This window comes from Apodemus sylvaticus, chromosome 6 (assembly GCF_947179515.1).
Source record: "Apodemus sylvaticus chromosome 6, mApoSyl1.1, whole genome shotgun sequence".
Lineage (NCBI taxonomy): Eukaryota > Metazoa > Chordata > Mammalia > Rodentia > Muridae > Apodemus > Apodemus sylvaticus.
Window position 1 is genome coordinate 2,939,586 of NC_067477.1, and position 16,427 is coordinate 2,956,012.

The 16,427-nt window shown below is 44.3% G+C and overlaps 1 protein-coding gene across 1 annotated transcript in view; it reads right to left on the reverse strand.

The window, feature by feature from the left end:
* Positions 1-2,743: 2,743 nt before the first annotated feature.
* The window catches only part of Ptprn2 (protein tyrosine phosphatase receptor type N2), a 756,234-nt gene continuing 742,550 nt past the window's right edge, over positions 2,744-16,427 (reverse strand). Inside the window, exons 22-23 of the mRNA XM_052184845.1 lie at positions 9,392-9,465; positions 2,744-4,429 (exon numbers count right to left, since the gene is read on the reverse strand). Coding sequence (XP_052040805.1) covers positions 4,358-4,429; positions 9,392-9,465 — 146 coding nt within the window. The 3' untranslated portion in view covers positions 2,744-4,357. The remainder of the gene's footprint in view (positions 4,430-9,391; positions 9,466-16,427) is intronic.

Genomic DNA, 16,427 nt, shown 5'->3' on the forward strand with positions numbered 1-16,427 from the left:
TAGGAAATAAAAAGTTATAACCATATCTACTTGCAGGTGACATGGTCCTGTAGTTAAAGGACCTCTGCAAGAAAACTCTTTGATATGATAAGCATTTTCAACAAAGTAGCAGATTTCAAAATTAATATACAAATCCTAGTAACTTTCCTATATAGTAATAATAAATTTGCCAAGACAGAGATCAGGAAAAATTCAAATTCACATTACTCTTAAAAACAAATCCAAAATATTCTTAGGAATAAACCTAACTAAAGACATGAAATATTTGTATAATGGAAATTTTAAAATATTTCAGAAAAAAAAGAAAATTAAAAGAGGGAAAGGCAGCCCTTGCTCATGAGGAGCAGAATATATACTGTGATAATGCGTCATTACTACAAGCCACCTATCCATGCAATGAGAGCCCCAGAGAGCTGTGGCATCCTCCTCAGAACTAAAATATCAACCTCAGAGCTCAGATGAAAGCACAAAACACCCACAATGGTCTAAGCATCCCTGAGCAGAACAAACTGATGGTGCTACCTCAATACCTGACTTAAAATGATCCGGGGCTAGAGAGAGATACCTCAGCAGTCAGAAATGCTTGCTGTTCCTTCAGAGGACCAGAGCTCAGTTCTCAGCACCCATGTAAAGTGACTCATAATATGCCGATAACTCCAGGGGATCCAATGCCCTTTTCACCTTTGAGAGTTTCAGTGCGCGCACGCGTACACACACACACACACACACACACACACACACACACACACACACAAAATCTTAAAAAGGAAAAGGAACTGCAGAGCCAGAACACACACACACACACACACACACAAAATTAAATCTTAAAAAGAAAAATGAACTGCAACACCAGAACATGCACACACAATCTTAAAAAGGAAAGGGAAATGCAGAGCCAGCACACACACACACACACACACACACACACACACACACACACACCATATACAATCTTAAAAAAGAAAATCTTCTGCAGAGTCATGGCAGTGAAAGGAATATAATATGGACACAAAAGCAGACATGTAGAGCACTGGGAAGGATAGGAGAGCCAGAGATAAACTTACCATCTATAGACCATTTATGACAAAGCTGTCACATATATACTGAAACCCAGTCTCTTTAAAAACTGCCGAGGCTAGACCCACAGTTCCTACCCTGCAGGAAATTAGTTCAAACAGACCAATGACCTTGATACAAGCCTCAAGCCTTTGTAACTTCCAGGAGAAAAGGGTTTAAGACACAAGCACAGGCAAAGACTTTGAATAAGACTTCAGTGGCACAGAAAAGAATCCCAAATATCTTTAAAAATCAGATTGTGTGAATCTAGAAGTTTTCTGTACAGTGAAGGAAACTGTTAGCAAAGTGAAGGGACAACCCACAGAAAGGGAGACCTCTGCCAACTATATATCTGACAGGGGATTAATATCTAGAACCTATAATGGCCTTAAAATATTAAATACCCATAAACCCAAATTACCTAACTAATAAATGATAAAGCAGGGGGTCCTTTAAGAAATGAAAATGGCCCATAAACATGTGAAAATAATAAAAATCTTTAGCTCTCAGGGGAAGCCTGTTAAGATGACACAGTTTCTTTCTCAGCCCAGTTAGAATGGCTCATCAGGAGAGCATGGGCTCTGGAGAACTGACTAGGGGTTTTCAGCGCCCACTGCTCTTGCAGAGGACCAGGCTTCCACTCCCAGAACTCCACAGACTCCTGCCTGGACATCAAGCAGACAAACACACATACTCATAAAATACACACGTCTTTTAAAAAAGAAAACAAATCCTGGCCAAGATGTAGAGGGAACATCTTATGCACTGAGGATGGGAGTATTAACTAGTGTAGCCACTGTGGAAATCTGTTTACTATCTTCCAAAGATTAAAAATAGAACTACCTAAATATCCAAAAAGCCCTTTCCTGGCCACTTACCTGAAGGGCTTTAAGTCAGTGTGACATAAATATTCATGTTTACTGTTGCAGCTTTTACAACAGCTGGAATATGATCCAGCCTAGATAGTCTGTAGCTGATTAGAGATGTGTTACCTGTATTCACTGGCATTTCACTCTGTCTTAACAAAATTACACCGTTTTCAGGAAAATGAATAGAAGAGGAGATCACATTGCGCAAATGAAACCAGAATCAGAAAGACAATACATTTTCTCTAGTCTGAGGAATCTAGATTACTGTGTGTGTGTGTGTGTGTGTGTGTGTGTGTGATAAAACTATTTCATCATTTTGTATGTTAACTAAAGAGTTAAAGAATTGATGTACTATTCTTAGGAAAGAAAGAGAACCCGGGAAGTCTGGTCCCTAATCACATCTGTCCCTGTCACGAAGCTTGAGCTGTGCAGGAGTGTTTCCTGCGGTGGCGTGAGACACTGACACAGGCAATGTGGACTGGGTCGGAGGACCAGTCTCAGGGAGGTGGAGCTTTGATGAGAGCTGGGGGCGGCTCCCAGCAGAGCAGAGTGCACCCACCCTGTCGAGTTCTGCAGCCCTCGATGATCGATCGATCGCTCAGTAACTTTTAAATAGTGAAATCACAGTGATGTAGAACCCCAGATGAGCCTAGTGCAGCAGACAAGTCCGTGGTGCCTCTCAGGCTCTGGAGAAGGCGCCGTGCTTGGATTTATATCTTTAGGAAATAGAAAGGCTCTCATGGCACGAAACCAGTCTCATTGTCCCAAATAAAGACCATCAAATATGAAATCAGAAGATTTAATATGACACAATTAAATATATCTGTATATCACACTGAGGATTTTCCTTTAAACATAAGAAGTTACAATTAAGTATATGCTTCCTATATTCAGATAAATTCATTTCTATTAATTATCATTTAAATTCTGGGAAGAGGGAAATGACTTGGGAGAGAAATGTCACAGATGTTAAGCAGGTATACAATACAACTAGAGACATGACACACTGTGGCATCACTTCCCGCTCCGCAGCCACCTCCGTTACACACCACAACTTGAAATGTCAAGGCTAAAGGGACAGAGCAATGGGACACAGGAGATGGGCTTTTCCATAGTCAACCCTACAAACTAGGACTTACAGCAATGCCCTCTACGCCTCTGGGTGCCAGCGCCTTGCACTTTCTGAAGTGTACTTCCTATGCGTGGGCAGGTGGTAAGTGCAATGCCCAAATGTTTTGGCAAATTGGATCATCCAGTAAGAATGTGCTTCACTAAGTCATCTGGGAGAATGCAGGAGGCAGAGCCAAAGGGGCTTCCCAGACTTCTCTCTAGGAGCAGGAGCATCAGAGACTTTTCAGTACCATTGGGGTGCTTCCTGGGGATGCTGAATGGGAAACACTTACACTGGGGACCCTTGGCACTTGCTAAATAACCATACTCATTCTGGTTCTGTAACTTCAACAAAAGTATACTATGGGTGCCTGCTCTTGCAATGCAGAAAACAGAATCCTAATATTAAAAATGTACCAAGGGGCAGGTTCCTCTATAACTTTGCAAAGGTGAGGCTATCATCTGGGTCCTTGCTTTTGGAACAGATACAGCACCCATACTTCAGGAGGGTTAAGGTGTCTACCCTGGGGAACCCCCTCTTTTTTTTTTCTATCCTTAGAATCTACATGTGGCTGGGCGGTGGTGGCACACGCCTGTAATCCCAGCACTCTGGGAGGCAGAGGCAGGCAGATCTCTGAGTTCGAGGCCAGCCTGGTCTACAGAGTGAGTTCCAGGACAGCCAGGGCTACACAGAGAAACCCTGTCTCGAAAAAAACCAAATCCAAAAAACCAAAAAACCAAAAAAAAAAAAAAAAAAAAAAAAAAGAATCTACATGTGGTGGATACAGTCAACTGGTGTGTTGAGAGTACACCAGCAGGAACAGGCAGAACTCCATGATAATACTCTTTTCATTTGGGACACTGATCTTTTCCTTAAAGGTTTCCCCTGATGATGAGATTGTCTTACAGGCAAACACCAAATGTGATTCTACACCTGGTGTTTCCCAACAGGTGCCTGGCTGGTTGTCTATCCCATCCACTCCCTCCCTCTCCAGCAATTTACAGACATAAGCACACTCCCGAGGAGGCCACAGTGGGTTTCTAATTACTGTGTCATTGATGTGACAATGTCAAAGTGTGCTTTAGGGAAAAGGAATTTTGTCAAGACTGTGATACAAGTAAGCTGAGTGCTCCCTTCCTTCCTGACTAGGTTTCCACACAGGTGCTATTTGGCTGGTCAGGAGAACTCATGACCAGCCACCTGCACTGACTGTGGAGCCCGAAGGAAGGACCCTGTTACTACACAGAAGATGCAGAAATGATATTCTGTTGTGGCCCTGGAAGCACTCGTGGTGGGGTCCCGCTAGCTCCAGCTTCAGCGCCTACTGGGGAAGGGCCTTCAGGATGGCGTTCACCTCCTCAGCCACAGCCGTCAGCGCAAACTCAAACTGCTCCTGAGGAAGAGACAAGTGAGAAGGGATGGTGAGGGGGGAGCATCTTCTTCCAAGCCCAGGGCAAGCCTGGACAGAATAGTTTAGGAAACAGATACTGGCCACAGGTATCACCAGAAGAAGGGCACTTTGGTTGCTAACCTAGGTTGTGTCCTTTGGATTGGGGGGTGAGTACGCGTGAGCATACATGTTGCCCATTGATGGTGGGTACTTATATAGCTACAGAGGGGTCAGGAGTCACCAGGTAAGACTCTACCTGTCTTAACTGCAATGTCTCACCACACACACACACACACACACACACACGTTCACCTACCTTCATAAACTCATATACACCCATCCACACCCTTTCGCATATAGTATCACCACACACATGTTCACACTCCCACACTCACACTCTCTGCCCCCACACACTCGTACCTACACCCACATACATTTGCACACACCAGGCATTCACATGTCCCAGTCACCCCCACTCACTTGTGCACACCTTTCCATACCCACATGCACTTGCACATGCTCAGTCACCCATCTGCATGCATCAATGTGCAATCCCGTTCTCACACCCGCGACACGGGGAGTCTACTATGGACTCCTCACTCACGTGCTTTCGCACAAGCCCTTGGGTGTACGTGTCTTGGTGAGCGAGGCGTGCTTAGTCCTGGGTTATAGGACTTCTTTCTCTAGAACTGACAAATGTAAAAGAGGAAATATCACAAGGTGTGGTGGCAACTGGACTGCAATCCTTCCACTCGGGAGACTGAGGCAGGAGAAAGGCAAGAACAGGGTGAAAGCGAGGGAGATGCTCTAGTGTATGGGAACAGCTCAAGGAAATCTTTCTTTTATACCGTTAACCTACACTAATAACAGGAACCAAATTAAGCCAAAGCCACGGAAAGGAAAGGGTTAAGGCCTCTGGTTACTTTGGCAACTCTTCCAGGCCCTGGGGTGGGGAGGCTGTGTCCAGAGCAGACACAGCTGAGGTAAGGATTAGCTCGAGCCCCTCCTGGATGCCCTGTTTGCAGCTCTTCCCCACACACTGCCTCCCTTCTTCAAGACTGGCTCCTTTTGTACCTGGCAGAGTCCTCAGTGGCTGCCCTAGGTGCTGATAAGGGGAGTCTTATTGGGGCTCTTGTCTTAATCCTGGCTATATGCTCAGAGGCGACCAAGCCTTTGTGTGCCCTGGTGTCTCTTCTGTGCTGCTAGGGCACACATTTGTTAGGTGTGTGCTGTGTGTATGACTGGCCCGCATTTCAGAAGGAAAAGCTGTTGCCCTACAACTCACTTTAACAAAGAATATGCGCTGTAGGAGTCTCCAACCTACTCAAGCTCATGTGTCGATCAATGGCTGTTACCTTTCCTGGTGTTCAAATGGTGGGGTCTGATCGAGTACCTTCACATGAACTCAATGCCCGTGCCTGTCTTTGGCGTGGGTGAGGAGCATGGCTCTGTTTGCCCCATTATTTTTCTGTTTTGATAAAGCCACAGTGCAGCGAGAAGCTCAGTATCATAAGGTGAATCTGGGGAATGTGCCATAAACATGAGCGGGCTGACCTTTGTGTTGCCATGGATACTGGAGCAGGTTTCCACCTCTAAACATTCAGCCTGAGGGAGGGGACAATTCCTTGTCTCCATTCACCAGAAAGCAGGCCATGTAGGTGGACTTGGTCCCTGAGCCTTGTGTCACCCTGTGACACAACCGGCTGTAGGGATGGAGCACCTGGGTTCGTAGTTATGTGGAAGTGAATATACACCACAGTGATAATCAGTATAATTATTTTTTTAAAGATGTGTTTATTATTATATGTAAGTACTGCCTTATTATTATATGTAGCTGTCTTTAGACACACCAGAAAAGGGTGTCAGATCTCATTACAGATGGTTGTGAGCCACCACATAGTTGCTGGGATTTGAACTCAGGACCTTTGGAAGAACAGTCACTCTTTAACCACTGAGCTATCTCACCAGCCCAATCAGTATAATTATTAATATTGTAATAATCAGTAGAATCATCACCAGGCCACAAAGCACTGATGCTTGGGCTGGTGCTACATCGTGGGCCTGACTTCAGTGATCAAGCTATGGGTTTTGGCAACAAGATACTGACATCTGAGAGCCAGATGGCTAGCTTCTTGTGATGTGTCGGGCATTGCTCCTGTTTCTGGTATATGCCTTCCCCTGGGATCAGTGCAGATCCTCATATATCCAGCTAATGTTTTGGGCACTCTGAACTTTCTGGTGGGGAAGAGGTCTGTGAGGTTCGCAGAGGCACAGAAGGAAGAGACTGGCTTGTATTTCTGATGGAGTCCATGAAGCAGGGTGTGGCTCCAGAGGCAGGATTCACTTTCCATTCCTGGCTCAAAGTGTCCCTGACTTTCCTTGCATTCCTGGCCTCTGCCCTGTTATGAGCTGCCTGCTGCAGGGTGGTGCCCAACATGACCTTACAGCTGGGTGGCCCTCCCTTCCATGGGCATAGAGCTTGTGGATGATTTATCACTGATAGCCATTGCCCCACGACCCTCCTGTCCTGGCTGCCTCACATCTCCAGGTGCTCTAAGTGGACATTGAGCCCAGAACACTGAGGTCTTTCCCACTATTACCTTAAGTGGAGGGAAGTGCTCATTCAGCAGGGGGGAGACCTATACCGCTTCAGCAGTGGCAGATATCTGGGCTGTGTGCTCTGGGGAAGATCTACCTCCTAATGGTTCTGCCTGACATACTCAGCTGTACGGATCACCAAGGGACATCTGAGAAGTTGTCCAACAGAGAGTTTGTGGATCACTGTCCTATCATAGACCATAGGAGATGAGTCTATGATAGGCCTGGCCATTCTGGAATGACTGTTCCTACAAGAGGTCACAGTAGTCACAAATGTGGGTGTGGTCTGCTCAGTCTGGTGGTCTAATGGCAACTTCTGGTTTTGATTACTATATTGTGGCTATGCAAGGTGTTAACACTAGCAGGAGCAGATTGGGGGAGGGTCTTGTAGTTATCTGTATTATTTCTGCAAATGCTTTTTTAAAAGGTTCAGTTGATGAATTATATCTATGTGAAGACATACGCATAATATGCTCCAGTGTTGACAAAAGCCAGAAGAGGGAGTTGGACTCCTAGGGCCGAAGTTACAGGCTGTGGTGAGCTGCCTAATATGGTTTTAGGAATCACACCTCGGTCCTCTTTAAGAGCAGCAAGTGTTCTTAAACACTGAGCTGTTTCTCCATCCCCACTGTTTTTTACAAGTCTAAAGTAAGTTCAAACTATTAAATTAAAAAGAAAAAGAACAAAATGTAGTTTACATACATAATAATACATACATAATGCATAATAATACATACATTAATAATATCCCATATTACAAGGGAAAATGAAGAAACAGACAGTAGAGAAGCTGCCGGGTACAGAGTCAATATCCATGGAAGAAGGACCTTGAAGCTGAGGCCTCCACTGGAAAACTCTGGTTCCTTAAGGACCTTCTTCTCTTTCTGCTTACAATAGCTTTGTGAACTAATAGGAGAGAGTTAGGTTGATCTTACCCTGTGCTCTGGTTATCCCTGGCAATGTGACCCATCCAGACAACTCAGAAAATGATTTTAAGAAATAATATGCCAGTCAAAACCTTCTCAGTCCAACTTCATCAGGCTTGATGCCTCTTCTGCAGAATACTAGGCTGTTCAACCTCTCATTATAATGTCTGGACAAAAGGGCTTAGTAATTATGATATGTTACAAAGGGATTAAGTAGACTTGGGTCAAGAGCCAGGCAGGGACTCCCAGGCTGCAGCAGCAGGGACTAGGGCCTGGCCGAGTGTGCTTGCCAACCTGACCTCAGGGGAACCCATATGCTGGACTTAGCTCCAGTGCTACGGATGGAGCCCAAGGACAACCCTAATATATAAGTCCTAGACCCTGGAGCCTTGCTCCTCCAGCCCCAATAAGAGTTTTAATGAATTATTTGTTTTTATTTTACATACATTAGTGTTTTTCTTGCATATATGTCTGTGTGAGAGAGTTTGGTCCCCTGGAACTGGACTCACAGACAGTTGTGAGCTGCCATGTGGGTGCTGGGAACCTGGGTTCCCTGAAAGAACAGCCCATACTCTTACCCTATGAACAATCTCTCCAGCCACACTCATTCCAAGTAAGAGCTTTTTTTAACTTGGGATACTCTTGAGTTTCAGAAGTAATTTCATAGGGGCAACTTCACATGATGTGGGTGCCAGTGGACTCTGGGGTCAGGACTACACCAACCTATACCCTGTGATAAGATGTTGAGGGTTTTGCCACTGGACTCAGGCATTTCTGAAATGCCTAGAGGACGGTAGGTTGCATTGACCACACATCTAATTCTGTGAGCCTGAAAACAAAGCTTTTGTTTTCACCCCTGTTGTGATAAATCAGAGCTTTTGTTTTCAGGGGCTCAGAGACCCTGTGTACCCAATAGTTCTGGTGACCTCTGTCCTGGTGGTCATAGCACAGAACAAGGCAGTTGAGGATGCTGGAGATGAAGGTAGATAGGTGTTTGGAGGTGCTCCTCTGAACAGCTTTTGGGCTTGTCACTTTGTAAAGACATAGCTTTTGGCTGGAGGTATATAGCTCAGTGGTAGAATGCTTTCTAGCGTGTATGAAGCCCTGAGTTCTATTGTCAGTGCATATAGCTCTGACATGTCATGGGATGTTCTTCCCCCTCTCCTAGGCCTGGTGGAGAGTGATGGACTGGGTTTCAACTAGTCGGGTCTAACTGAATCTTTGATGGTGGAAACATTCAAGGGGCTCCAGGCACAGTGATGAATCTCTTGGGAACAGCCCCTGTGCCTTTACCTACTGGCTTGGATGATGCTTACCCAGACCAGAGCCATTGTGTATGGCTTATGTAAGTCTCGCTTCATCCCCTTCTCTGCTCCCAGGAAAATCACGCAAAGAGGCACCTTTAATACATTTAAAGTCCCAGAGGATTGATTGACAGTACCTTTGTCTGGACCATGCCTGGTCTCTGGTCCCTCAAGTGCTCCAGGGTCGCTGCGATATCAATCTCTTTAGCACCTGCAACAAATCACAAATTGGGCTGAGCTCAGTGCACAAGATAATCCACCCTGCATCTGCCAATCTCCTGCTATCAGGCTCCCTTTGGGCAAAGAGGCCAATTGAAAATTATTACACTCATCCTTCAGCAGCTTGGCAGGCAGCTGCAATTCCAGTGTTCATATAGAAAAATAAGGCCAGGGCAGCTTTCATTAGCATTAATTCAAGAATGCTGGGCTGAAAAATTGTTATAAGATGCCTGCACAGATACTCACCAGCAGTCAGCCACTGCCATTAGGAAGCAGGGCTTTATTGGGGGCTTTTCTTCCTTCTTTCTTTCTTTATTTACTTATTTATTTACTTATTTATTTATTTATATCTATGTGGTATCTTAAAGGATACACTAAATCAGAGGAAGGAGCACACAAGCACACACATGCACACAAACACCCACACACACACTTCAATCTTGATTGCTTAGAATTACTTTCTCTTTAAAATATGAAAGGCTGGGCTGATCTTTTATGGCTTCATAGTGGCTTTTAAATAGACAGTCCCTTGCCTCCTAAAACAGAAAGTGCTAGACCTGAGGAAAACAAAACAAAACAAAACAGGACAGTAAAACAAAACAAAGCAAAACAGCCATGCTGTGCTCACGGTAGGAGGCTCCGTGGAGAACTGCATCCTGGGTAGCTGACACCCGTCTGGGTGATGAAGGCTGCCCATGACAGGCAGTGAAGTGCGGTTCTCACCCTTTTCTATTTCTCCAGGCCTTTTAGTGGCAAGCGTATCCTCTTTTTAAAACTGTTTTATTTCTCTTACTCTGGCATTCTCTTGTCAGTCTCTTGTCCCCTTGCTCCCCCTTTCCCCCCATTCCCTTCCCCCTCTCTCCAAGTGGCTATGACTGGCCTCTACTTCTCCACTTTCTACCTCTCTCTACTTCTCAACAATAAATGCTAAAACAAAAAAAAACCCCTCTTTTATTTTATGTATATGCGCATACATGTGTGCACCCTGTGTGTGCCTGGTGCTCCTGGAGGCCGGGAGAAGACTGGTTCCTTTGGAAATAGAGTATAGACAGTTGAGTCTCTGTGTGGGTGGTAGGGATGCATGCTCTTAACTGCAGAGTCATCTTTCCACCCCACAACACCCAGCTTCTTAAACTGTGGGTCTCATATTGGCTCATATAACTGACTGTCAATTGAGAAAAATTTGACGATGATGAAAGATTTCAGAATGTGCCACAACCATAAATTAATTCAAAATTAAAACCATGGAGAATTTGGAGGCATTTCTGACTCTACATGCCACCATGTTAATGCCACACGACGGAAGATGCTGCCAGAATCACCCCAGCTCATTCTGGAGACAGTTATGTGTCACGAATCATATTGCTTTTTATTCTACACGCAGTTTTCTATTCATACTTAATAGTGGGTTAATTGTGGAAAACATATTTTTGAAACATTTCCCTACTGTCACTCCTCAGCATGAAGGCACCAAATTACTATATCTTTGGATTGAATTATTCTTCAATGTTTAAAAATTTTAAAAATCGATGTGCGAGTTGCTGACTAGACTTTCAAATAAAATTGTTAAAGGAATTTTGACTTGGAACTAGGATGCATTTCCAACAATTCCTGATGAGATTCTAAATATACTTCTGTTCTTTTCTACTACGTATTTATGAGAAGCAATGTTCTTGGCCATGACAATTATAAAATCAAAATATTGACCAACTCCGGAAACACTAAAGAAGTTCTATGCCCTGCAGAATCAAACATGCAGCCAAGAATTATTTATTTACGCAAAAATAAATACTAGCATACAAATTAGTTTTAGCCTTTAACAAATGGTAAGTTATACATTTACCAAAGAATTGTTTTAAAAGTACATTTCTTTATGATTAATTTCTAGCAAATGTTTGATTTATATACCTTTCTCACATGTCTATATGCCTAGGATTTTGTAAAAATTCCTCAGGTATAAAAGGTCACAGACAAAAAAAAATTTAAGAAGCCTGCTGTGACAGACAGTAGACAAGCCATACAGCAGCCTGCCCTAGAGCTGTTGCAGTTTGGTGCATAGAAGAAGATATCCTTTGGCATGAGTGACCCAGAATGTTGTGGGAGTCAGAGCAGGGACAGCCTCCAAGCAGATCAGCCAACCTCGCATGGATGTGGCCCAAAGGTGATCACATTGTTAGCAGAATATGACAAAGTGGGTCAAGAATGACACCCCTCCCCCCACACGCACCATGGATGAGGCACTGGAGACTCATCAAAACCCAGCAGCTTGCCAAGGTCAGAGTGGTCGCCTACATTATGTAACCTGGACCCTGCTGAGCACAGGTTTTGGGGGACTTTGGAGTCACAGCTGTCATCAGCATGTTCATGTGACTCAACCTCCAAGTTGGAAGTAAGATTTGAAATGTCTAAGGACACCTTGTTCCACCCTGAACTTCTGTGGCTGTTCTGGGCACCTGAACTGCCAGTGGCTTTCTTGTGTGTAACAGGGCATGACCTAGGATGTCAAGGAAACATCACCATGCCTAGTGAGTACAGTTTCATCAGAATGGTACTGAGTACTGAAAATATGAGCCTCTTTTGAGGCACTTTTCTGAAATAAAGGAAGGCTATGGAGCCACAGGCATTGTTCTATGCCATGTCAAGAGGAAGGTGCATGGGTTTATAGTCAAGGTCACTAACCTTATCTTCTGCTTCTGTGATGGGGGTGAGTGCAGGGGGGACTGTGGGGGGCGGGCCCGGGGCGGCGCTGTGGGCCAGTCCTCCTGGCGGAGGCTAGGAGTAACTTACAGGACCTAGCAACTGAGCCTGGCAAACGGAACTCTCCCTGGCTCCAGGTGAGGGGTAATGGATTAGCTCTCAGTGACCCAGCTTCGAACCCATGATCCCCAACGTTGGGAGACTTGGGTTCAGCATGAACCATCTGCTTCTTGCTCCTTCCTCGGTGTGAGGAAGTATCCTGGGACATGAGCTTAAAAATGGTCTCCCTGAAACTAGCCTTTTAAATGAGCAGAAGGCAGCATCCCCTCCTAGCAGCCATAATACTGCAGGGCTTTCATATAATAAATCAGGATAGAACTCAATACTGCCTGATGCTCCAGGAACACCCCCTTCCAGAAGTCTGGCTAGAAGTATCCCATAGCCAGACAGAGTGTCATTGGGTGAAGAGGCTGTCGTGCATGGACAGGAATTCATGAGGATAGTCACTATTGATGGCACACCATCCTTAGAGCAATGCTTTGGTTGAAGCCTTGTTGTGTAACTCTAGGATGTCACTTTGGACTACAGATTCTGAATAAAGGGTATGGGCAGATGTATGAGCCCACCCTAGACAAAGTGCTTAAAGTGCCAAGCACTACCCAGACGTCTCAGAATTCTCCTTAGCATGAAGCCAGAGCTGAATAGTGCGGGAGATTAATGATGGAAGTGTACAGAGAACTAAAATTAGTAAACAATGGATGCATTAAGTGACATCGATGGCCCTGTATGGAAAGCTGATGTCTTCTCGAATGCCAGAATTCAGAGTAATTAGTTATTTGAAGTATGTAGATACACTTCAGTAGGATTCTGCATAAAATCCTTTGTGAGGAATGGGCAGGTGCCAGGAAACGCTAAGAGCAGGCAAGTCTATCTACGGCCTCCTGAGCATCACTGGGACCCCATTGTGACAGGCACATTCATATCCAGACACAGCTGCTGGGTGGGTGGTAGATGGTGCAATGGTTGGCCCCAGGCTTTCATGCACATCACCTCAGCCTTGCTGAATATAAAGAGATTTGCTTGAATCTCCACTACTAGGAAGCTCTCGCTACGGTGGGTTTATAACGGAACTTCCTCCTAAAAAACAGAAATGTCGATAACAGAACCCTTTTGGTGACACTGGGAAGAGCTGACTGATTATGGTGAAGATATTCAGACCTGTTTGCTAAGGCTACAGTGCTCAGGCTACATGCTTGAGGACATGTGAATAGTTAGGGAATTCTACCACATGGTGATAAAGTGCAACTGGAAGAACATGTGAGCTGTAACAGTGGACAAGAACACAGTGGGGTCTTCCGGGGTGACCTCCACTCTTTAGCCCTGGATAGGGAGCACAGTGGGGTCCGACAAGGCCTAGGTAATTTTTGTACAAGAGCATGTGGTTGTGTGACACTAGATATAGACTGAAGTCTCACTCTTGGAACTGATGGAGCTGTTTACAATGACTTTAGGGATATATAACAGAAGTAGAGTCAGGCTGGGCTCTGGGCTCTGGGCTTTGTTCTGAGCCACACACGAAGGGTTTCTATCTTGAATTTCCTTTCTTCTCTACCCTGGAAAAGTTCATCATTATTCCTGCTGCCAGTAGACCAGAGAGCATGACTAATATGACCCATGTGTGATGGGCTAGTCCCTCAATGGTCACTGGGGTACTAACGAGCCATTAGTCCATGAATACCAACCACTCTTAACTTTACTGCCTAATTCACAGAGGGCCAATTGCTTGAGAAGTCTACATATGAGCCAACTACATTTTTAAGACAACATAATTTCTTTCTTTTTTTTTTTTAGCTTTAGATAAAAATAACACCGATTAGAAATAAACATTAAAAGAGCATAAGTACTAAAGTATTAAAACTATTTTTTTAAATGAAAGAATCAATTTGGAGTTAAAGCAAACAGAGCAAAGATGCCCCTGGTGTGTCTTTATAAGATTTGCTTTGATCTCTTGGATCCTCTTGGAGTTTGGTTATTGGAGGCCAGATTCATGTATCTCAGTCAATGACATTAGCTCATCTTCTTCCAAGCGACCAGGAGGGAGGTGGGCTCCTGCCGTCATTCCTCAGCATGCCCCAACAGCATGCTTCACAGGATAATTCAATAAACATGGATAGGTTTTGTTGCAGATGTATTTACCCATAAGGCACACGGCTAAGATGCAGTATACTCTCTCATCCTTAAAACTAAAAAGGCGAGCAGGGCAATGGTGGCAGAGGCAGAGGCAGGTGGATTTCTGAGTTCGAGGCTAGCCTGGTCTACAGAGTGAGTTCCAGGACTGCCAGCTCTACACAGAGAAACCCTGTCTCAAAATACCAAAGAGAGAGAGAGAGAGAGAGAGAGAGAGAGAGAGAGAGAGAGAGAGAGAGAGAGAGAGAGAGAAACCCTTAAAAGGCAACATGCATCAAGCATCCAGGACAGAAAAGTCTTCTTTTTATAGGAGTGAAATAGTTTCACTGGGGTTGGAGAGTTGGCTCAGTGGTTAAAAGCACTCCCTGTGCTTCCAGAGGACCCAGGCTTTATTCCCAGAACCAGTATGGCCTCTAACAACTGTCTGTAACTCCAGATCCTAGGGCCTCTAACACAAGGAGGTCTTCTGGCCTCCACCAGCACTTCATGCATATGGTACATGGACTACACACACACACACACACACACACACACACACACACACACACACACGCATGCACAATATATATATATATATATATATATGTATATATATATATACATATATATATATATATATGAAACATCCACCACACATATAACGTAAAAGTAAAACAAATCTTTAAAAATATTTTTATACCATTCTTAGAAGGAACTGAAATAGTGGTCTTTCCTAAGTAAATTAATCTAAGGTTTTTTGATATTATAATATAGTTACAATATTTCACCTTTGCTTTTCCATATCCAAAGCCTTTCATATACCTCTCCTTGCTCTCAACTTCATGGCTTCTTCATCTTTTAAATCACATGTGTAGATGTATATGTAAACACATACAGCCTGTTCAGTCTGTGTAGTGTTAAATACATCTTAAAGGAATGAAGTGGTCACTATGTCGGTAAAAGGCACAAAGAGGAGGCATGCATGCCTCCGCATTACATATATGCTCCCTCATGCATGCATGCATGATCATATATCTGCCTACATCACATCTGCATTCCCCTTTTCCCCTTGCATGCATGTGTGCCCATGTGCAATGGCCATTCCACACCCCGGCACTGCATTCCCCTCTCCTGGCCTCTGTGCTGGGCAGTTTTTGCTTTATACATTTTTATGACTGATTCTAACAGAGACTTACCAAAAAAAAAAATATAAGCACCACATTTTTTCTTTCTGACCTAGATAACTTATAATCTATATTTTGCAAACTTTCTGGGGCTCAAAGGAGACAAATGTGCTCTATATTTGTTTGAAAACCAAAAAAAAAAAAAAAAAAAAAAATCAGGACAGAATAAATGGCCTTTTTGCTTTTCTCCTTTTGAACAGATTCTAAACCAAGATGTTTCTAGGTCTTTACAATATAGTATAATAAAATCTAGAGCTCTGAGAGCAACTAATGAAGCCCTCACCCTGTACTGTTACAGAATAGGGGACTGTGCATAATGCCTAGCAGTGTTCTATGTGTTTCTGGTGCCTCTGACCACACACTGCACATCCTGACTGCTTTGTTTTCTCATATGTGACTCTGTGATGTGGAGGGAATTCAGGGGAAGGTCACAAAGTGACAGCCCCAGTGACATGACCACCCTGAATCCCTAGAACAACCCTTTCTTGACAGAGGTGCCTTAAATCTTACTCAATATAGCAAGTCATCTGTACGGCTCAGTGATTAAGGTACAATATTACAGGGACACTTGGGATGTAGCCATGGTAGGGGAGGAAGACACTGGTCTGAGGTGTGGGGTGCTTGTTCGGAGAACTGCGTCTTCTCCCTGAAGTCCCCGAGCTCTGAACAGGAATATAAGTCATGGAGAGACCAGGCCAGGTGGGTGGGCACGGAGTCATCATGGGGACAAATGGAGAGCAGAGGAGGAAGAGCTCTTACAGCAAGTCTAATAATGGGTTCCTACCCTTTGGCAAGGAGTTAACACTATGCTTTGTTACATCATAGGCATTGGCTTTTTTCTGTCTGTAAGCACAGGTCTCTCAGAGGCCGTCCTCTCCTAGACTCTGCCCCCAGTGTGAATGGCTAG